Source organism: Myotis nattereri, assembly GCF_964212035.1.
Source record: "Myotis nattereri genome assembly, chromosome: 4".
Lineage (NCBI taxonomy): Eukaryota > Metazoa > Chordata > Mammalia > Chiroptera > Vespertilionidae > Myotis > Myotis nattereri.
Genome location: NC_138079.1, coordinates 44,607,612 through 44,631,217, shown reverse-complemented (window position 1 = coordinate 44,631,217; position 23,606 = coordinate 44,607,612). Strand labels below are relative to the sequence as shown.

Genomic DNA, 23,606 nt, shown 5'->3' with positions numbered 1-23,606 from the left:
CTAGTATACATACTTAAAACAATCATTCACACACATGTAGAACAGGATCATAATATGTATTTTTTTAATTTCAGTCATATCCCTAATGCTATTACTATTTTATTTGTCTATTGCTGTTTATCATGGTTTTATTTTTTTTAATTCTATTGTCACTCTTTATTCCATTATTTTATATTATAAATTATAATTGGCTTATTAACAACAGTAACATGGTAACATAAAACATTTTAATCAGTTCAACTCTTCATTAAAATATGTAGCTATTAAACATTTTTTAATATGGTTGCACCTTTATATAATCCTTACTTACAACTTCTTATGTAGGAAATGACCGAGTACTTCAAAGAGGTAAAACAATCTTTCTATCTTCTAAGATTTCTGGTGTCTTTTACTTTGGATATAAAAATGTATACTAAAAACCTCCGTCACTGCACATTAAAGTAAAACAACTGAAAAGGAAGGGAACTATCAATCTAAGAAAGCACCATGGATAATGGCTAGACAGGAATGCATAACCTTTGAATAATATAAATCAGAAAACCTCAGTATTAAAGACCCTTCAGGCCCCTGAGATGCTGGAAAAGATTATGATGGAAGAAAAATTATTGTAGTACACTCAAGTTAGAGAGTCAGTATTTTTCCATTCTTAAAAACCATGATCTCAATGCACCAAGACCTTACTCCCTAATAATAATTGATCAAAGGAGAGAGATTTCACTGCTTACTTGTACTGCAGCCAGTGAAAGACCAGAACATATAAGAACCTGCCAACAAAATATCCAGACAAGTACAAAATCTATGAAGTATAAGGAGTATATGCCCCACACTATAAAGAAAATAAAATCTTACAGCTTCTTCTAAAGCATCAATCAAATCAGAACGAAGTGCCACAGAGAGGATTTTGCTTTATGAAGTGCTGGCTTCCTTCAAGGTCATTCATGACGGGGATGCAAAGATGCCTGCAAAACTGTGCTTTCAGTCTCAGCACTAGAGAACTGCCTAGGGTCCTTACTTAATGAGTTTACTAGCTAGCTTCATCTTAATAGAAGCAGCTGAGTTCTAAAAAAATTTTTTTTAAAAAATCTCAGCTCAGTTCGGCCTCTTTCACAGCTACAAAAAAATAATCAATACATTTATTCTAAAGTAATGAACACTGAGTTAAAATAAATGTGACATCCAAAGAGTCACTAAGGTGGGGGTATAGCTCAGTGGTAGAGCATTTGACTGCAAAGAGTCACTAAATATTATTATTATAAATGCCAGTTATTCTCATTTATTCATCATTCTGCTCAAAAGCTACAAAATGGTTACCTTTTAACACTGAACCTCATATTTGTTGCTCTACTTTCTCCCTGAAGACACCTTTCATTCACTAAACCTCAGAGCTTTGAAACACAAGTTACAAAGGCTGTTAAAAGCCTAAACCAATGGATTGTGTAGCAAGATTAGAATTAATAAATTAGAATTTAAAAAATCTGAAAAAAATAAGAATTAAATAAATCTGAAAAAAAGTGTAGGCTTAGAAAAAAATGTTTTTAAACTATCAAAATGTACCTGCACCTCACATTAAAAAGGAAAGAGGACCATTGAGTACTCTTCATATAAATTTAATATATTATTCTATTACTATACTATTGTGGTATTCCAATTTAGTCTATATTTTATCAATGTTTTTTACTTGACAATCTTGTCTAGCCTTCTAGTGTAAGATTCATCTCTGATTTACTAAGCCTTCTGATTATACTCAAGTACCTCCATGTTAAACTAGCTTCTCTGAGAATATTATAAGCAGAGGCCCTTTTCAAAAGTACCACATTTTGCTTTTTCTCTAAGATCCTCCAGCCACATTCACACACAAGAACTATATGGCCCTGAAAACCAAAGGTAAATTCCAAAGAGGTTACTTGTGCCTCCTCCTATGACACTCTAGCATTATAGGAGAAGCCAAAGAATTCTAGGTATCTCTTTAAGTATCTTCCCATAAAAATGATCCAAATAATGCTGTTTAAAAAATTTTTACAAACACACAGAATAAAGAAAAGGAACAGAAAAGGAAAGTTAATGTAAACGGAAATAAAAAATGCTGGGGTAGTAATACGGGTACTAGACAAAGAATTTAAAACAAAGGCTATAACAAGAGACAAAGAAGGACCAGCAAATTGTACTTCTGGGTTCTTATCCAAAGAAACTCAAAATACTATATATGTACCCCTATATTTACTGCAGCATTATTTACAATAGTGAAGATATGGAAGCAATTAAATGAATGAAGAAGTTGTGGTACTTATATACAATGGAGTGTTACTCAGCCATAAAAAAGAGTGAAATCTTGCCATTTGCAACATCATGGAGGAAACTAGAGGGTATTTATGCTAAGTGAAATAGACAAAGAAAGACAAATACCATATGATTTCACTTATATATGAAATCTGATAATATAAATGAATAAACAGAAACATACTCATAAGATACATAGAACAAACTGATGGTTGCCAGATGGGAGGGGATGTGGGAGGATGGGTTAGAAAAATAAAGGAATTAAGATGTGCAAATTGACAGTTACAAAAACAGTCATGGGGATATAAAGTACAGCATAGGGAATATAATCAATAATATTGTAATAACTATGTGTGGTATCAGATGGGTACTGGATTTATCAGGGTGATCACTTCATAAGTTATATAAATGTCTAATCACTATGTTGTACACCTGAAACTAATATAATATTGTATGTCAACTGTACATGAAAAATAAAAAATTATTAAAAAGAGATTTCACAGTGTTACAAAAAACTATAAATAATATACTCAGTATAAACAATATTCAATACTAATTATGAAGAAAACATTGGAAATATAGAACAGGTCATAAAATGCCAGCAAATAATGTTCATTTTCTAAACCTTTTTGAGAATTATGTCACTACTTCCTGTAGTGACAGGGGAGTGTTTCATTCCTTCTGGCATCCTTTAACACAGTGCCTGATGTTCAACAGAGACTCAAAAATATTTGTTGAATGAAGCAGTGACTTAAAAATAAAATTAAGCAAAATATGGTCATTAACTTCCTGAGACCAGTGGAGTATCATTTAGTATGCAGAAATAATACTTCACAAATTACGTAAAATATAACAAGAGAGCTTAGCATATACGGATAGTCAATATTCAAAGACATTTTTGTTTTGAAAAAAATATTTCAATGAAAAAATTTGTAATTTATTTACACTAAAGTTACTGTTATTACTGCTAAGCAATGAGCTATACAATCACATAAAGGGATGTTTATAACTAAACATTCTTTATTTAAATAATTAGACATTAACAAATTCTAAATCTACTAAATTTAATATACAATACAGCACAAAACCTTCAAAATGCAAACAACTAAATACAAGCCAAATATCTTCTTTAAATAAACCCAGTCGTATTGAAAACATTTAACCCCATTAGTTAACATGGATGTTGGATGTCCACTCTAAATACTTTTAATTTCTCTCACATGTTTTCAGGCACTGAAAACTCCTAGTATATAACCTCTCTCTGTCTTCCTATACAAGCTCTTTATATCTTGCCCTCATGGTATTTTCAACTGTCTGCCTTATACAGAGTCTTTGTTGGCATTGGCTTGTTACTAGTCAGAATTTAGCTCTCCCTTTCTGTAGCTAAGAGAGAGCAACCATCTGCTTCCCACAGCTTTTCATTCCTATGATAGCTTTCCCTTCTCCTCTTCCAACTCAGAAACAGAAAGCAAGAATAAAACAAAGCATCTTAGGTCCACAAGAAGCTGCAGAGAACCCAAGGGAGTGTCCTCCCAATCAGGAAAGTGCTTCCTTAGCAACCAAGTTACTAAGGCCAATTAACTTCCCTTCTCTACCAATATTCAATTTACATTGAAACCCTTGTTGGTTAAGCCCTTCAGTTTCACAATGAGCTTTCTGGCAGAGAAAAAGGTGCTTCTGTCTTAAAGGAGCCAGGCCTTTTCCCCGGAATGTAAGTGCAATTTGAACTTAACATAAAGTGTTAGGTGATTTCAAACACCAGTTAAGGGACTGGAAATATAGAAATGGCATAGAAATCAACCAACATAGGCCCAATGTGAGACTGAAACATTTCAAAGCAACCGGAGACTGGATGCTGCGGAGAATAAGAGCTATGGAAAAGGTGCTCTGTAGCTGCCAATGCTGCATAGTTGCCTTGGCTGATTTATGACCCTTCCCCATGACCAACAAAGCCCAGGTTACCACTAAATAATCACAGTATCAGTCGAATCCTAGAGAAAAGATAAATGGAAGAGAGAAGCACAGACAGCATCAAACCCAAAAATTTTCCTTCCAAGCAAGAAATTAAATAGCATTTCAAAATCATGAACTGGTTCAGAAGTAGTAAAAACAATGACATATTTAAAGAAAGGAAGGTGATTTTATAAAAATGCACAATGAAAATTCTGCCCCCTCCTGAGATTTCAAGCTGTGAGTCGGAGGTTACATTTTTCTAAGTCTCACAATTAAAGTATTATACTGCATTCCAGTTATGGTAAAGGAAATGGCAGAAATAATATAATAGGTAATTAATTGTCTTCTGATGTTCATTTCCCAGGTCTTGAAGCAAGAGCCATTGTTGAATAATTTTGAAGTTTCTTTAAATTCTATACATAATGCAATATGGAACAACTTGTGTAGAGTAATTTATAATAGGCACTATAAATCATCCTTCGGCAGTTTTGATAGCAGCTCTCCAATCAACATACAGTTCCACTATATCTCAAAACAATCCTTGCTACTAAAGTCAGAGTACAAAATTTCAGAACCAGTTTTGTTTTCTAGTGCTGTCACTTAACTGTTGTAGGACTCTATCCCACTTGCACAAAGATTTATTCTAAAACAGTAAAGCTGCCTTAAGGTGGCACTAATAAAAATTAACATTTGTTAATCCTTGGCTCCCATTGTCCTATTTGATCCTTACAACCACCCTATAAGGCAGGGATTGCTACCACACCTTTCTATTTGTTGAAGAGTTTGATGTGGAAAAAAGAATGGGGAAAGCAATATAAACTTTACAAAGTGCCTACCGCATTATGTGTTTTACTTTCACAGCACTGACCGGGTGTTTTGTTCCATGATATCATTTAATGCATATATCAACCCCCCTTTTTGACAGCCCCCCAATTCTCCACCTCCTCACTCCCTCAAGTATTTGGGACCCAATTTTACAGATGAGGGATTTGAGGCTCAAAGAGGTTCAGTAACATGTTCAAAGTACGTGTTAATGTGTTAAAATGAGGAAAAGTAGAAATGTAGAACCAAATTTGCCCAACTCCAAAACCCTTGCTCTTTCAACCATGGCCCACCAGCTGCTACCCAAAGCCCACAGAAGCCCCACTATACTACTCTCTGAATCCCTTCTACTGATGTTAGCAATCACCAAAGGTCTAAGTAATATTTTCTAAATCTCAGTAACGAACCATTAATAGATTCTGAAATCAATTGGTGGGTCTCAACCAGCATTAAAAAAAAAAAAAGAGCAGTAGATCAGAAAGAATAAGAATTGTTTCATGAACCTTGCATATGGTGTGTACTGGGTCCTGATGTAAAATGAATTTCTTATTGTTGGTTTATATAAAAATGTTTAAAAGCCACTGGTCTCAGAGGGCGCTCGCACACAGAACCAGATCATGGAGAGACTTATCAAGGGGCTAGAACAGGGGTGGGCAAACTTTTTGACTCGAGGGCCACAATGGGTTCTTAAACTGGACCGGAGGGCCGGAACAAAAGCATGGATGGAGTGTTTGTGTGAACTAATATAAATTCAAAGTAAACATCATTACATAAAAAGGTACGGTCTTTTTTTTCAATAGTTTTATTCATTTCAAACAGGCCGGATACAGCCCGCGGGCCGTAGTTTGCCCACGGCTGGGCTAGAAACTACTCAGTGCTCAACTCTGCTCACTTAAATAACATCAGGAAGCACAAGACAGGAAGCCCTGTCGAAGACAAGGCAGAAAAAGGATTATCTAGAATCAGCATAGGAGGAGGATGCTGATTGTATAATTATACACCTCCTACTCAGCAGCTCCAGTCCATCAAGTAGAAAGTATGGTTTATTTTTTACAGCACTAATTATGTAATTATCCATAACATTAAATCAGTTCCATCTGATTCAGTCTATCACAGGTTTCCTGAAACATTCATTTGTTTATTATTTTTAAAAAGAACACTAAACTACCAATCATCTCATATGTAAAAGTTTCAGTGTGGAAACTGGTAAACTTCTCTTGAAAAAGATCTCCTGTCAAATATGACACTTTTGGTCCTTTGGGATAATATACCTTAGAGCTTCTACAAACAACAGATTTCAAACCAGTATGTTCTCATCTTTTTCTTTATTATTTAATAAAATGCTTATAGTAGAGTAATAATGCTACAATGGATATCTTCACAAGAAACTCTTCTATAGACTACAACTAAATTTTTCTTTATAATTCTTCTTTTGGTATGTCACTCATTAAAAATAATTCTCTGAGAAAGTGCTACAAAGATAAATAAACTATGGATCCTACACTCAAGGAACCAGCAGTTTATGAGGGGAGATGTTACACTAGACACTATAGCTTCCCTCAGCTCTGTACACCGCCTCTGAGCGAAGCTATAAATAACACTAAAAACCAATACCTGTAACAGCTGTAGACTATCCAGAAAGACTCACAAGATACCCTCTAACAAGCAAGAGACTAAAACAAGAAATATACAGACAAGGACCAGGGTCAGAAAAAAGCATGCAAACTATAGACCCCTATCTGGTCCTCCTAGTGGCTAGCCACATCATCACACTCTTGGCTCTGCCTAACTCTTTAGACCTGTATGACACAGGTGAATACCATGCATCCATAAATGGCAAGGAAGATAAGCACACTCTCTAGATCAGTGGTTCTCAACCTTGGCTGCACATTAGAATCACCTGGGAATCTTTTTAAAATCCTGATTTCTGGGCCTCATCCTCCGGAAATTCTGTTTCTTTGTTACTAATGTTGTGGCCCCACCCCATAACAAAGAAACAGAATTTCCGGAGGATGAGGCCCCGAAATCAGGATTTTAAAAAGATTCCCAGGTGATTCTAATGTGCAGCCAAGGTTGAGAACCACTGCTTTAGATGGTTAGAGAAGTCATTCAGGATCCTCCTCCCTTTTCCCCACGTAACTTCACTACAGTCTTATTTCTGCCCAACTTCAAACCCATGACACCATCATTCCCTCTACTTTGGATTAGTGTTTTGTACTTGAATTCCTGGTGTTTAAATCTCAAAACCCTTAATGGGTTCTGATTTGGTCTGTCTCTTACTCTCAGTACTCCCTACTAAATTGAATGAAAATCCCAGATTCAGGGACCTAACAACACACCAGCAATTAGTCTTAATGCCCTAACACAACCAGCCTACTACCCCCAGAACAGAAGATGTGGACAAACCATGCTAAAAACTCCAACTACTCCTCTAAGCAATCTGAAGTCATAACTTAAGACTCTCACATTCCACCTGAAATTCCTTTCCTTTGGGCAAAAGCATCTGGCATCTCCCCACCACTTTCTATACTCGTCATCATATCCCCTATAGCCACACTCAACAACCCAAAATAGAATATATGGTAAAAGGTACTAGACTCCTTCTTGCAGGCTAATCCCAGTACTCCGTGTCACCAAATGAGTATAATGCAGAGAAACATTTTTAGAAGTTCGTTTCTCACCTGAAGAATAACCAGAATGTGCTATAGCCTCTCCTAAGTACTGAGAGTAACTGTAGAAATTAAGATTGAGTGACAGGTTCATAAGGCAGTCAAATATGCAGATAGAATCCCTCCCAAGCCCTGGAGTTTCTTGTTGCCAAATTCAGTGTTTTTAAGTCATTCTGACTTAAAATACCAGCTGTCAAACTGGAAAGCTAGGGCACTTCAACTTTATTTGAGGTAACTGACATATATCCTCTGATTAGCTTTAAAGTCATTACTATTAACTTGGTTTCTCATTTTCAGCCCCACTCCTGCCTCTGGATTCACCTTGGTTTGCCTGGGTTGACTTTCAACACTTCCCAAGCACTCTGATTTAGGGAAGATGTTGGAACTATTGCCAAAGAATAGTACTGAAAATAACCTGTTAGAAAGAGATAATAAAAAAGAATTCACTGTCACTAGTATTACAGAGACCAAAAGAGAGAGAATTTAAAGAAGAAAGGGCTTAGTCAAATGTTGTAATGTGGTCAAGAAGGATGAAAACACTAAATGTGGTGATAATAAGGTAACTGGTAACTTAGATGGGAGCAATGTTCATAGCTTGATTTTGGTAAAAGTCAAAAGAAAGAGTTGAAGTTGGAATGTGTGACAAATGAGTGAAGGTTACTTATTCAAGAAATCAGGTAGAGAAGGAAAGAAGAGAGACAGAATTATAGAAGAGAATTGAGAAGTGTTGATATAGGTTGGCATGAATGAATGAATAGGACCAAGAGCAAGGCATGGAACCTCCGTGTTGTGGGCATTACCAAGAAAGCTAAAGTCAAGGCTAAGTAAGAAGGCAAAAGGAACTTGTATCATTGAGGGTCTTGAGACAAAAAGAATGTACAGAGCATGTTCAGACAAGGGTTTAAAATAGTTGAAAATAAGGAGGTATAGACAGAGAGAAAGATTTCAGAGTTTGAGATCATCATTGTGTTTTTTCTCTTTTGTTTCACATCTAACAAACCGAAGGGTGACTAAGGTTAGGCTATTTCACAAATAATTATTGAAAAGGGAGCATTTAATAATACCACTTCAAATTAGTCAACAATCATTTTAACAATCTCATCCAAACTGTCTTGTCACTTTCAGATTACAACTACTTTTCTTTTTCTTTTTTTTACAACTACTTTTCTTTTCCTTCAAAATAAGGTAGGGTCAAGCAAGCAGAGCATAGCGACCAGTTTAATAGACCAGGCTGTTGTGCTTTCTGGCGGACTGGTCAAAGGAGGCATTCTTTCAAGCTCCGGTCCAGATGTTCTTTATGTAAGTAATGCTGCCAGCTTGATAGCCTTTCCCCTCTTTTCAATCCATTCTAAACAATAGCTGAGACAAACGTGTAATTTCTATCCGAAGGCTCCTTTGAGGTTAGCTAGAACTAGATGTAACTTCTCTCAATGCATATACATTAAATCTCCCACAAATACATGAGACTAACAGTTTGCTAAGAATGAAGAATGCCTCTAAAACAGCAAATTTGCAAGGACCATATGGAAGAACATTATTGACGTTGCCATTATTTTGATTTCTGCAATCAAAAACAACACTTTGATGCCTCCTTCATAGAGTTTTTTTCCTTTAGCTTTTCACTTTGAAAACCTTTAACAGTTTAAAACTTGGTTATTTTCGTTTACTTAAAGATAAAATTATTATTCACGCTTAGGCACATAAATTAAAAATAAACTTTAACAAATACTCCTAGCTACTTCATTTACTGAATACCATTTAATAAATGGATAATAAATTTATAACGATAAAATATTTATTCTAACTGCTGACTTTTAGTTAAGGTATATTGGGGAGAAGGGAAATTCTAGGTATTTCCAATCCAGAGAACCCAAGATACAGGCTTTATTAGTTTCTGGCATTTATATGCCAGGCACCGAGAAATGCTAAGGACACAGTGGTGATCAGAGTTATCTAATCAGGTCAGTTCTTGGCATCCATTGGTTGGTTCTAAATCACTACTCCTGTTTAAAAATGTTTTGTTCTCTCCCTGTAAATAACTCATCTGCATTTTAAAGACAGGCTATATTTTAGGTATTATTGGAGGAAATATGGGGTGCTATATGGGTCCTATTAAGTAAGCAGCAATCTACATGTATGGAATTGTAGTAAAATAGTATTCTATCTGATAGTTTTTACCTGACAGCTTAAAAAATCCTGACAAGGAGCAAATTTCACTCAAGCAAAAGCAACAACAACAAATCAACAATCTTTTAAACATCTGAAGATTGCAGTTTACCACAAGATTCCACATTTCCATTTTAACATTCAATTTTTTTCATAATATATGACAAAGACTGTTTTTGAGCCCTGCATAGAAAATTATGCTTATGGACATTTCTTTCACTCCAGAAAATATTTTTTAAATGAACCTTTTCAATTTAACTAAGGAAGAAAAAGAATGTTAGCTATAATTAATGAAATAATTTGAAAACCCAAATATTTTAAATTCTATCTAATCTTTTGTTAGATCAAATCTCATTGCAATGCATTCCAAGCAATGTATCCCTTCCAACATTATGCAGTTTCCACTGACTTAAAAAAAAAACCAAACACAAAACTCAAAGAGTGAAAGAAGTATTAAATAGTGGCTCGGTTTCACTTACTTTAGATTTGATTATAAAATCAAGCAGGCTCAGCAGTTCTCCATGAAAAAAGACCACATAAAGTTTAACCCCCCCAATCAATTCATTAAATGTTTTTTAAAAGCTATATCCTGGAAAGCATCTTAAACTCATTAAAAAATGGGAGGAATATATAATCAGAACACTTTCAATAGTGCGCTGTCCTTCCTCAGAAACAACTGGTTCCTGTTAGACCTTTACAACTAGACATAAGCATTCTGAATTGGAAGCCAGATTGTCATATAGAAATATCAGCTCAGTGTTCTCTTAAGTCCATATCTGCTTCTAGAAGTGATGTTACTTTTGATTTAAAAAAACACATCAATATTAGAACTACACATAAAGGAAACCTTCTGCTATAACTCACTGCTGAATTAAAATATAATGGCTATGGCAGGTGCCTTTACAAATGGTTTTGTACTAGCTTGATAAATAGAAAGAGAATTCATTACCTATCTGGATTGATTCAACTCAATTTCTCTCTCTCTCTCTCTCTCTCTCTCTCTCTCTCTCTCTCTCAAAAAAAAAAAAAAAAAAAAAAAAAAGATACTCTCTTTGCTCTGCCAAGGAGACTAGTGCACAGAGAATTTTCAAAGGTAGAAGTAACCTTAAAAGGCCATTTAGATTATAGGTTCTCAATAAACCTAATACAATATCTGAATTTTGCAAAGTGATATTACTCAGGTACCCAGGTCCTAGAGAAGAAAAAAGTTTTAGTGTGACATGCCCCTGCCTCTGTATAAGACTTCCTGGCTTCACAGCAGAACACTATGCTACTAAAGACTCCTAAGATTTTATTAGGCAGTTCAAACCGTTCTAGTGCCACATTTCTATATGTGGTTTCTGATATGTTCTAAGAATAAGTAAACAGATACTTGTCATATAATAAAGCAATATAGTTTGCATAGTACTATATTACTAGTGCAGTAATTCACAATTTATTGGAACTGCAAATCCTAATCAGACCTGAATAGTTTTTTAAATATCCTATACTCTCCCCAGTCACACACCACACACTCTATGGAATATATTTATACTCTAAATTAAATAAAATTAAATCTTACTTTGTCTTTGAACTTCCCATAATACCTCAAGAAAAACACAAGAGTGGAATCAGGGTATGCTGTATTAATAATTATTTTCTTTAAAAATCCATTTATCAGCATGAGATTCATCTATCAATCAATAGATAGTAGTGATGACTACACATGCTTCTGTTTGTTTCTACACACATAAAATATAACAGACTTTCTTGTATTTTAACATTGTTTTAATAATTACATTTTCAAACACTAAGGGTAATCATGCTTATTACTCATCATTTACATTTATCAACATGCCCATGCTTCTAAAAATAGCAGTTGCTTTACAAATAAATTGTTAACACTGAGAACTGTGGCTTGTCATTTAGTCCATTATTAAAACACACACACACACACACACACACACACTATTCTGACATATGAGTCTATTTTGGACATACAAAATAGAACTCATCCTAGAAGCCACTTAATAAAATCCTTAGGGCAAATGAGTGTATTTGAAGACCTGGTTACTTCAGAAGATCATCATTCTCTGAATATGTTCTTTTGGCAATTGAGATCATCTCCTGTTACAGTTTCTCAGCTTTCTGCTTCGGGGAATTTATGATAGGTTGAGGGCTCTCTATAATATTCTACCTGCCCTGACCAAGGAAGGTCCCAGTGAGTGGCCTGCAAGGCCCTAGGATAAAAATCCTTTTTTTCCCCAGTAGGTTATTACAGCGGTATCATTACCATTGCTATTTTTATGACACTATCATTTTCATAGTTTTTTTTTTTTTAAAAAAAAAACCATAATCTGAAGGTGAAACCTGAGGCTCTAAAGTAATGAAGATAGTATGATGAATAAGTAGTATATGCTCAATACCCATCTCTGACATCTGTTTTAAAAAAATAGAACTTCAGTAATCTAACTTCAGACAGAAAAATCTGAACTTCAATAGTATAAAAAAAAGCATTGACCAGTTTAAAATAAATACGTATGGGTATCCAAGAAGACAAAAGCTGAGCCATCGCTATTCTATGAAAATAATTCAGAATTTCATAAATTAAGAGATTAGAGATGAAAAGAAAAAGCAGAGCAACATCAGACAGAAAAATAATTCTACAGACTGTTGGGTGTTTCCCTCTTCTAAGCATTTATTAATAATTTCTACTACTGATTATTAACAATCAATCCCATATTGAATATTCACCTCACTGTTTCCTTTTATTGAGTGGTTTAATGCTGAACATAATAAAAACTTACACCTTGTTTCTCTACTCTACTCATTGTAGTCCTCATTAGCCAGTGAGTTAATTTAGAATCTTACAAAGTATTTTTAAAGTTTCCAGTTACTTTGCAAAAATATACACATACAAGTTTTAAATGACTAATTTTCATCAAAAATCGCCTACTTGGCATAGAAAGCTTGTGTTCACACTTCCATTCTCAAATTATTATTTTATTTATATAAATAAGGCTGTAGAAAGGATAAGCAGCTCATATCTGTTAAAGCAAACCAATTGTTAATGTTTTTCACTATAGTTACATGATTATAACTTAATTCAAATTCAAAAAATCATAATTTGACAAAGTGGCACATTAGCACCAATATCAATTTAAGTAAATAAGAGTTCCATATAATAAGAAATCCCAAGGATCAGTGTTGATTATGTTGTCTCCTGTTGAAAATACTCATTTATATTTAGAAGATTTTAAATTGAGGCTATAAATTTCTTTTGATTACTGGTAAAGATTTTGTTCAAAAATTGCTATAATCCTGCTTGTCACTTCACAAACTCACAAATATCACAAGTAAATCATATTAACTGCACTCAATAAATGCCTCCTCTAATATGATTAACCTATAAGAACTCCTGTTGTCCAAAACCAGAACTAAAAGACACCCCATTATATTCAGGAAATTTCTAAATATTAACTCAGTCTTTGAACTATCATTTTAAACTATATTTTAAAAATATTATGATTTGCACAAATTATTTCACTTATATATTCCATTATATTTCACTCTGATTTTTTATTTTTATTTTTTTTCTTTTCTTTTCTTTTTTATTTTTTTATATATATATATTTTTATTGATTAAGATATTACATATGTGTCCTTATCCCCACGTTACCCCCTACCCCCCCTCCCGCCCCCCCCCCCCCCCCGCTCATGCCCTCACCCCCCTGTTGTCCGTGTCCATTGGTTAGGCCTATATGCTTGCATATAAGTCCTTTGGTTGATCTTTCCCCCTTACCCCCACCCTCCCCTACCTTCCCTCCAAGGCCTGACAGTCCAATCAATGCCTCTCCGTCTCTGGATTAGTCCTTGTTCATCAGTTTATGTTGTTCATTATATTCCACAAATGAGTGAGATCATGTGGTGTTTATCCTTCTCTGACTGGCTTATTTCACTTAGCATAATGCTCTCCAGTTACATCCATGCTGTGGTAAATGGTAAGAGTTCCTTTTTATTCTTCCTCTTCTTAAAGAATACCTTTCAGCATTTCATATAATGCTGGTTTGGTGGTGATGAACTCCTTTAGCTTTTTCTTATCTGTGAAGCTCTTTATCTGACCTTCAATTCTGAATGATAGCTTTGCTGGATAAAGTAATCTTGGTTGTAGGTTCTTGCTGTTCATCACTGTGAATATTTCTTGCCACTCTCTTCTGGCCTGCATGGTTTCTGTTGAGAAATCAGCTGACAGTCGCTTGGGTACTCCCTTGTAGGTAACTGACTGTCTTTCTCTTGCTGCTTTTAAGATTCTCTCTTTGTCTTTTGCTCTTGGCATTTTAATTATGATGTGTCTTGGTGTGGTCCTCTTTGGATTCCTTTTGTTTGGGGTTCTCTGCACTTCCTGGACTTGAGTTTATTTCTTTCACCAGGTAGGGGAAGTTTTCTATCATTATTTCTTCAAATAGGTTTTCAATATCTTGTCCTCTCTCTTCTTCTGGTACCCCAATAATTCTGATGTTGGTACGCTTGAAGTTGTCCCAGAGGCTACTTACACTATCTTCATATTTTTGGATTCTTTTTTCTTTTTTCTTTTTCGGTTGGGTATTTTTTGTTTCTTTGTATTTCAAATCTTTGACTTGATTCTTGGGATCCTCTTGTCTGCTGTTGGATCTCTGTATATTATTCTTTATTTCAGTCAGTGTATGCTTAATTTCCAGTTGGTCTTTTTTCATATCCTCCAGGGTCTCACTGAATTTATCAGTGGTTTCCATAAAATTCTTGAAAAACCTTATAAACGTGGCTTTGAACTCTATATCCAGTCATTTGCTTTCCTCCATTTCTGTCATTTGTGACCTGTTTCTTTGTCTCCGCATTTTTTATGCTTCCCTGTGTTGGTAGAGTGGCTTTGTGTGCTAGGTGTCCTGTAGGGCCCAGTGGCTCAGCCTCCCCAGTTACCTGAGGTGGACACTCTTGGTGCACCCCCTTGTGGGCTTTGTGCACAGTCTTGTTGTAGTTATGCCTTGATTGTTGTAGGATCACTGGGAGGAATTGACCTCCAGGCAATTGGCAGTGAGAATCAGCTGTGTCTGCAGTGGGAGAACTTCTGTGCTGAAGACACCCTTCTGGGGCAAGACTTGCTTCAGTGGGGCTTTGGTGCTCACTGAGTCTGCCCCCTGAGTGTGTCCCTTATGGATCTGAGGAGTTGTAATCTGGATGGTCCCACTCTGACCACTGGGTACAGTGGCTCTTGGATCTAAGGAGGTGCTAATTTAGCCTCTGTCTGAGGTTACCCAGCAGGAGCTAAGAAGAGAACTGCAGATTCCCCTTCCTTTTTTGGAGTTTGGAGGTGCCCAGATGAGGCCCAGCTGTGAAGCAATGCAAGCTGATGTGGGGCCTTGGGCCTTCTCTTGGAAGTTCTGGGTCTCTCTGGACCAGTTGCAATTTGTTAGGTAATTTTCAGGTTGCAAAGGGCCAGGGCATTCATATGCAAAAGCCTCTGCCCCAGCCTGGGTGGGGCGGGGTCTCAGGGAATCAAAGGCGGAGCAAGCAGCTATGGCGGATCCTCAACCCTGCCCTAAGGGGCCATGCGTCTCAGTGTCCTGGTAATTGCTGCAAGCACCTCTGAGGGAAAGCCGCCCTCAGGTTCCGAGTTCTGCCTGCTGCCAGACAGTCCAGTTACTCCCCGTATGAGTCCTGGGTCCCCAGAGACTTCCCGGAACCAGAGTTCAGAGCAGTCGGGAGCTTGTGACTCCCTCCCGATTAAAAAAGACAGCTGCATCCTCAGGTGCTTGCCCCTTTCCTTGGGCGCTGGAGCCTCCGTACCTCTTCACTTTGCTTCTGCACCTCCTCTGAGTCTACGTGTGCTTTTCTTTTTCCTTCTAGTTGTAGAATTTCCACTCAGCCAGCCTTCCTGTAGTTCTGGATGATGTCCGTTTTGTCTTTTCGTTGTATTTTTGAAGTTGTTGTGGGAGGTAGCAATTTCCGGTTTTTACCTATGCCGCCATCTTTGTTTCTCCCCTTCACTCTGATTTTTTAAATTCTACGATTGTCTATATAATATTGTAGATAATCTCACAGGTATAAACATCATGAGTCCAACTATATTTCTGCAATCAAGACTGCTGGATCTAGTTAGAACAAAGAAGTAAATTGATCTCCCACATCATAAAAAAAAAATTTTAAAAATTTAAACAACTATCAGCAGAGGCATTCCTTTGAATATTTTTAAGTAGGGAACGTGGTGTACGGATATTGAACAGTTATGGAACTACCAGGCTTTAAATTCTAAAGAGAATTCAGAGGTCCTCTAGCTCAGTCTTCTATACAATGTAGGTCTTCTTTCTATAATATTAGAAGCTTGGTTATAAGCTGATGGCCTGAGGACCATTTACAGCATATAAATATAGTCTATTTGGCCTGTACATAAATATGTTTTTAATTAAGCCAACACACAAAAATCCAGATGACTGCATTTTCTTGAAAATCCACCTGGAGCTGCATGCCTAGTGCCCTTTGGATGTCATGCCCTCTCTACTTCTCCACAGTTCCCACCACTTCCCAGGGACCCACTGCACTCACTCATCACCTGCCTCATGCTCTCAGCATCTGAACATTTCAGTTGGTGAACACTGTTCTGGAAAAAGCATTATGTACATTGCCACAAAAATGGAGGGAACCCATAACTTTACAAGTAGACCTATTTCATTGCAGGCAAGTCTAAACATTAGAGAGATTTGCCTAGAATAATTTCCAGACACAAACTAGTTCTATCCTCGGAAACAAATCAAGTCCTTCCAGAGGAAACCCTTCTAGATATAGCTGCAGAAAACTAAACTTCCTAAGTTTCTAGTTCTAGTTTAACATCCCCAGAGCCCTCAAATATTCCTCACTATGTTTTCAAGCCCACTGTGGCCCTTGGCATGCTCTCTGTATGGATGAACTCTACTTATAATGTATTTTAAAGCTATTATTTATGTGTTCATTTATTATATATTCTACTTATCAGTGTTCTTCACATGTAATATGCAATATTTAGTTGATCTAGATCAGTGGTTCTCAAACCTTTTGTTCTCAGGACCCCTCTACACTTTTAAAATTCATGGAGTATTCCAATGAGCTTTTGTTTAAGACAGTGACATCTATTGATATTCACTGTACTAGAAATTAAAATTGAAATTTTAAAAAATATTTTTAATTCATTTAAAAATATGTGTCAATATAACATATTTCTATGAAAAATAAATATATTTTCCAAAACAAGATAAATTAGTATGAAAAGTGTTTTACATTTTTGCAAATCTTTTTACTGTCTGGTTTAATGGAAGACAGTTGGGTTCTTTTAAGGATTTCTGCATTCACTCTATTGCAATATCACAGGTAGGTAGCCTAGAAAACTGACCTTGTGAGTCCCCGAAAGTATCTCTGGTACACCTCACCAGGGGCCCTCAGACCATATTTGGGATACATTTATGCTTTAATTAATGTAGCTTGGATTCTAGTTAATTTTCCTAGCATCCATGGCATTCTTTTCACTTATCTTGAACTTGTAGTCAACTAAAATCACCAGCTGTTTCTCAAACAAATTGCTGTCAAGCCTCCCCCTTTCATCTAAATGCAGACCATATATATATATATATATATATATATATATATATATATATATATATATATTTCTCTATAGATCCAATGTTGTTGGTTTCAGATAGTAAAACCATTCATGCCGTGCCCAGGCTCCCTTAAAGATGGTGTACCTATCCCCATTCAGCTGATAACACACAGCAGCCCCCTTTCCTGAAGAATTTCTCAGTAAAACTGGAACTGCCTTACTTGGGAAGCTATGTCTCCCGCCACTTCAGCCAATGGCTGACTGACAAGTCAATGATTGTCACAGAGTACAAAAGGCTGGCCTCAAGAGAATAAAGTGGGACTAATTCTGGGTGTATTTTTTGCTCTAGAGCTTCCCAGGGGATCAGACTAAAGTTAATCTTTAGCTGAGATGACATTCTTCCTTAGCTTCTATCCCTTGTTCTGCTAAGAGCATATCAACAGAAATCTCCATCACAGGCTCAACCAAAGACATCTTTCTTCCATCAATATTATTGCAATATCAGCCCTATCATACATCATATTAACTAACCATCTCAGCTGTGCAGCACCTCATACATGCTTTAACATTCTATTATAGATTAGTGCAGTGGTTCCCAAAGTGTGGTCCCTGGGCCAGCAGCAGCAGCATCTCTGGAAACTTGTTAGAGCTGCAAATTCTCACTCCAGACCTACTGAACAAAGAACTCCATCACAGGGATGTGCTATAATTAAACTAACTCATTACTGTTGAACATTTCAGTTATTTCCATCTTATCCTGTTATAAATAGTGGTGAAATGAATATTGTTGCAGGTAAATATTTGTGTACATTTCAGATTATTTTGTAAATATTTGCCTGCAATTTACTTTCTTGTAAAAGTTTTGCATCAAAAAAAGTGTACTGATAAATGAATAGAGGGATGGATATATAATAAAGCAAGCAGAGCAATATGTTAATGGTAGAGTTTAGGTGATGAGTACATGGATGTTCACTGCAAAATTCTTTCAATTTTCTCATATGTTTAAAATTTGTTGTGAAGTGTTGAAAATAAAAAAAAAAGTTAGAAAATTTATATTTTATGAAGCTAAATTCCTGGATTTGGAATAGATTGTTCATAGTATGTGCACATCTTTCAACTTTGTGAAGTTAAAACATCAAGCAGAAAGTGTCAGTTCCCTCACACTGTCAACACCACTTTTTAGTGCTTTCCAAGTCTCTGCCAACTTGTTAAGCAAAAGCTGGTAATTCATCTTTTAAATCATCATTTCCATGTGTATTTCTTAAGTTAATATATAATGAACTGAAAAGCTTCCTAACATGCTTGGCTTCAGATTTGATGTCAGTTATTCAACCCATGAAGTAGTAATCAAGATTTGAGCACTCACTGGGAGCACTTGATTTATTACTGAGAACAATATCCTCAAGAATAACTTGCAAACCAAATTATATTGGTGAGAGTTACTTCCAGGCCAGCATCCTACACAGGCAGAGGGGGCTAGTGCCAGATTGCCAAATGGATCTGATTTAATAGATGATGAGAAAAAGGTCTTCCTTTGGGGGGGGTGGGGGCTCTTCACCCATTTTACCAGAATACTCAGAATTCTAAGCATTTCTAAGTGATTTCTTCTTTTGTGTTGAAGCAATTAGAGCCCCAAGTTTCTATTTTAGAATTCAAGAATTTTACTTCAGTATAGGCTCTCCTTAATTATGGTGCATCCAAAGGATAGAATATAATGGGACCATTAAAAGAGAACTATGGAATTCTACATTTAATGACATGGGAAGATGTCTGTAATATACATGTTCATTGCAAAACACAATTATGTATGTATATACATGACAGAAATATGTGGAAGAGTATTTATGAAAATATCAATAGTAATTACCTCCAGTTGAAGGATTCATGGGAGTTTTTTCTCCTCTTTTCACTTTTTCTCTATTTTTCATTTTCACACTGAACATATAAACATTGTTATTTATTAATAACAACAAATACAAAAAGGCTACTTTACATTTTGATAAAAATTACATTGAAAATATCCCAGAAAACCACTAAGCCATTATCACCATATTAAAATTTAATTTAGCAAAATTTTCAAGTCAAGGTTAAAGTCTTCTACAGAATGAGACCCAGATCTAGCATATTTTAAAGAGCACAGGGGAAAAGAGTTAGAGGCAAACTAGGCACAGAGGTCTCCAGCCAGGTGTTAAGCAGCAGAGGGACAGATTTGTATTGTCCTGGGGGAGTTCACAGAATAAAAACCAATAGGCAATGGAAGGAAGGCATCTGTGGAAGCCAAAAGGGTAAAGGCTCTCTACAACTCCGAGTGGATTTCAACTGCACCACAATTCCTGCCTTCAATATTGTAGCAATGAAAAGGAGGGAAATCTTACCTTTCGCAACAGCATGGATGGACCTGGGAAAGCATTATGCCAAGTGAAATAAGCCAGCCAGAGAGAGACAAATACCGTATGATTTCACTTATATGTGGAAGCTAATGAACAAAATAAACTAACAAAATAGAAACAGACTCATAGACACAGAGAACAGACTGGCAGCTGTTAGAGGGAAGGAGGTTGGGGGACTTGGTGAAAAATGTGAAAGGATTAAACAAAACAAAACAAAAAAACCCTCATAGACACAGACAACAGTTGGTGATTACCAGGGGGAAAGAGGAGTGGAGGGAGGTAGAAAAAGATATAGAGGGGATAAATGGTGATGGAAGGAGACTTGACTTGGGTTGGTCTCCAACATAATATCCAGATGATGTATTACAGAATTGTACACCTGAAACTTGTATAATTTTATTACCCAAGGTCACTGAAAAAAATTTAGTAAATATATATATATATATATATATATATATATATATATATGAAGAAAATATCTCCTGACAGGTGATATTCACTTCTCCTTTGCCAGCAGGCCTGAGATCCAATGGCAGTTAATTTTTTTAAATATATATTTAACAAATTTTAAATTTTAAATTTATACCTCACAAAGACTGAAAAGGAGAATATGACATGGTAAATCACTCACCTCCATAGGAAGACACGTCTGTACATGGGCAGATGTCCCTGGATGTGACACCACTGTCCCATTTTTTATTTGAAAATGTATTTTGCACATATATCCATCAGAACAGTCCTGTGTTCCATCATCAAAAAAATACATAAGAAAATGCCAATTATTTTAAGAATTCATTATTCTAAGAATTACAGCTACTCATAACTTCCAAACTGAGCAATAAAAAACTAAGTATATTAAATGAGATGAGATAATAGGGATAAACTCATCCAATAAATACAACTTTTAATTCCCCACCTTTCTCACTTATTGATACTTTTCCTTCTTTTAAATTAAATCCCTACTCCCCCTTTTTTCCCCTTAAGCACTCCATAGAGCAGAGGTCACAAAGCAAAGCTTTTAGGTTGGCAGCTGTTAAAAAGCATATAAATATCTTATAGAAATATCTTGTCACATAAGTAATATTGATTTTCACAACATATAAGAAAGAAAAATTTTAGGAGAACTTGCAACAAATCTTGAAACTAGGGACCTTTCATTTCAATTCCTTGATCAAGGCAAGATCTCCATTAAAATGTCCCAGGGAGGTAATTATGCAGTACCTTCCTGAGCACTTCCAGGAGCCTACCTTTTACTCCCTTACACCACTGCCACCTCCATTTTGGTACATGGGACATTGTTCATTGGGAAAGTGTTGTCTTACGATGACTGATATGTTTCCTTTTAACCTTAACTCACTGGTCTTAGGTCTTCCCTCTAGAACAGTGGTTCTCAACCTTGGCTGCAGATTAGAATCATCTGGGAATCTTTTTAAAATCCTGATTTCTGGACCTCATCCTCCAGAAATTCTGTTTCTTTGTTACTAATGTTGTCGCCCCACCCCATAACAAAGAAACAGAATTTCCGGAGGATAAAGCCCAGAAATCAGGATTTTAAAAAGATTCCCGGGTGATTCTAATGTGCAGCCAAGGTTGAGAACCACTGCTCTAGAATTTATACTCTTTCCACAGAGCCATTCTTCAAAGACTTAAGACAATTACCAACATTTTTAAATGTTCCCTGAAAGATAGGATATCTAAGCCCTTCACCAGTTGCATTTCTCTCCTATTTTATCTCTCCTATTTTTTATACTTGCTCTTAAATACACTAATGGATGATGTTCATTTAATTGCTATCAGTTCTATTTCTTTTAGGCAAAACTTGTTTGAATTCAATAAAGTATAAAAAGTAATACCTCTACATACACAAACATACTCACATGTTAATAAAAATTATTAATTCTTCACCAAATTGCCACACTAACATTCACATTTTAACAGATTTAAAATAGTTATAATTAAGACATATGTGGTTACTTAATATGATGCAGTAAAAAATATATAGAATAGCATTTCAACTAAAAAATTCATAATTCCCTTAAATACTTTTGCTGAGATTCAAAAATCTAGTTTTTCACTATAAAATAAGACAAGAAAAAACTACAGTGTTTGTAAGCAATTTAACATTGAAATTTTTTAAAAAATTGTGTCATGCCAACTATGCAAGAGCATTTGATTTTAGGTAACTGTACTGGGTTGAATAGTGTCCCCTCAGAGTTCATGTCTCCCCAGAGTATGACCTTATTTGTTAATAGGGTCTGTACAGAGGTAATCAAGCTATGATAAGGTCATATTGTTTAAATCCAATATGACTGGTATTCTTATAAGAACAGAACAGAAAATTGTGGCTGCAGAGACACAGACACACGGGGAGAAGGCTACAGGGAGACAGGGCAGGAATTGGGGTGGTGCATCTACAAGCGGAAACATGACAAGGACTGCCATCAACCAACAGAGGCTAGAACAGGCAGGAAACGACGCTTCTCCAGAGCCTTTGGAGGGAGCATGGCCCTACAGACAGACACCTTGATTTCTGACTTCCAAGCTTTGAGAAAATAAATTTCTATGTTGTAACCTACCCTGTTTATGGTCTAATGTTAGGTAACAAACACAGAAACTATATGTTTTGAGAAATATGGCAGGACCTTTACAACGCCTCCCCATTAGCAAGGCTGACATCCTGCCAGCAACTCCAAAGCACCCTGCCAGTCGGTGGTGCTCAGCACCAGCTCTGACTGACTGGACCCAACTCAGAATGACTTGGTGATGCCACTGCCCCAGGTTCTTAAATATTTTAAATATCCTTCCTGCCTGTAAGGTAAGCAATCAGGTATCCAATATCTTTTATTATTTCATTAAGGTTCTGCATTTTATAGGTGAAATTATTATTTTAAATTCCAGTTCTGCCCTGGTCGGTCTGGCTCAGTGGATAGAGCATTGGCCTGTGGGCTGAAGGGTCCCAGGTTCGATTCCAGTCAAGTGCATGTACCTTGGTTGTGGGCACATCCCCAGTAGGGAATGTGCAGGAGGCAGCTGGTCGATGTTTCTCTCTCATCGATGTTTCTAACTCTCTATCCCTCTCCCATCCTCTCTGTAAAAAATCAATAAAATATATATTAAAAAATCCAGTTCTATATGATCCAACTACAAAGCATATCCCTAAATGGCCTTTTACCACTGAAATATTTGTATTTACCCAATGTAGATGACTTTGAATAATACTGTATGTAAATGGAGAGATGCGTACTTTCGGTTGTTGTTGCTTTTTACATCAAGTATCCATTCCCCCTTCTTTGGGAAGAGTAGACACTTTTCCTCCTTCCCCTGTCAGCATGGACTTGGCTCCCCAGCTCTAAGAACAGTCACTGGTGGCCAATCAGGGCACCAGTCCTGCTGGTATCAGAGACTAGAGGGCAAATGATCCAATCAGAACCAATGAAATGTGAGTCAAGACTTTGGAGGGCAGGGGAGGAGGAGAAGACTATTCTCTTTTCTACTGGATTTGAAACAGAAAAATAAAACCCTGCCAGTTTTGGCAGCCACCATGTAATTAAATGAAGCCTGAGAATGAAGCCAATACAAAAGGAAGCAAGGGCATGAGATGCTGAGAGACCAGGTCCTGATTATACTATTTAAACCAACTGTAGCTGAAGCTAGCTCTACCCTTCAATTTTTCAATTACATGACCCTCAAAACTCGCTTCTTTGCTTCACCCAATTTGGATTGGGTTGTCTGTCACTTGAACCA

At 36.3% G+C, this 23,606-nt stretch overlaps 1 protein-coding gene across 4 annotated transcripts in view; it reads right to left on the bottom strand.

Moving 5' to 3' along the window:
* Window positions 1–23,606, bottom strand: part of ATG10 (autophagy related 10) — a 202,562-nt gene that overhangs the window by 124,978 nt on the left and 53,978 nt on the right. For all 4 annotated transcript variants that reach the window (XM_081089467.1, XM_081089469.1, XM_081089468.1 and 1 more), the window contains one exon: window positions 20,494–20,601. In XM_081089467.1, the coding sequence (XP_080945593.1) occupies window positions 20,494–20,601 (108 nt within the window). The remainder of the gene's footprint in view (window positions 1–20,493; window positions 20,602–23,606) is intronic.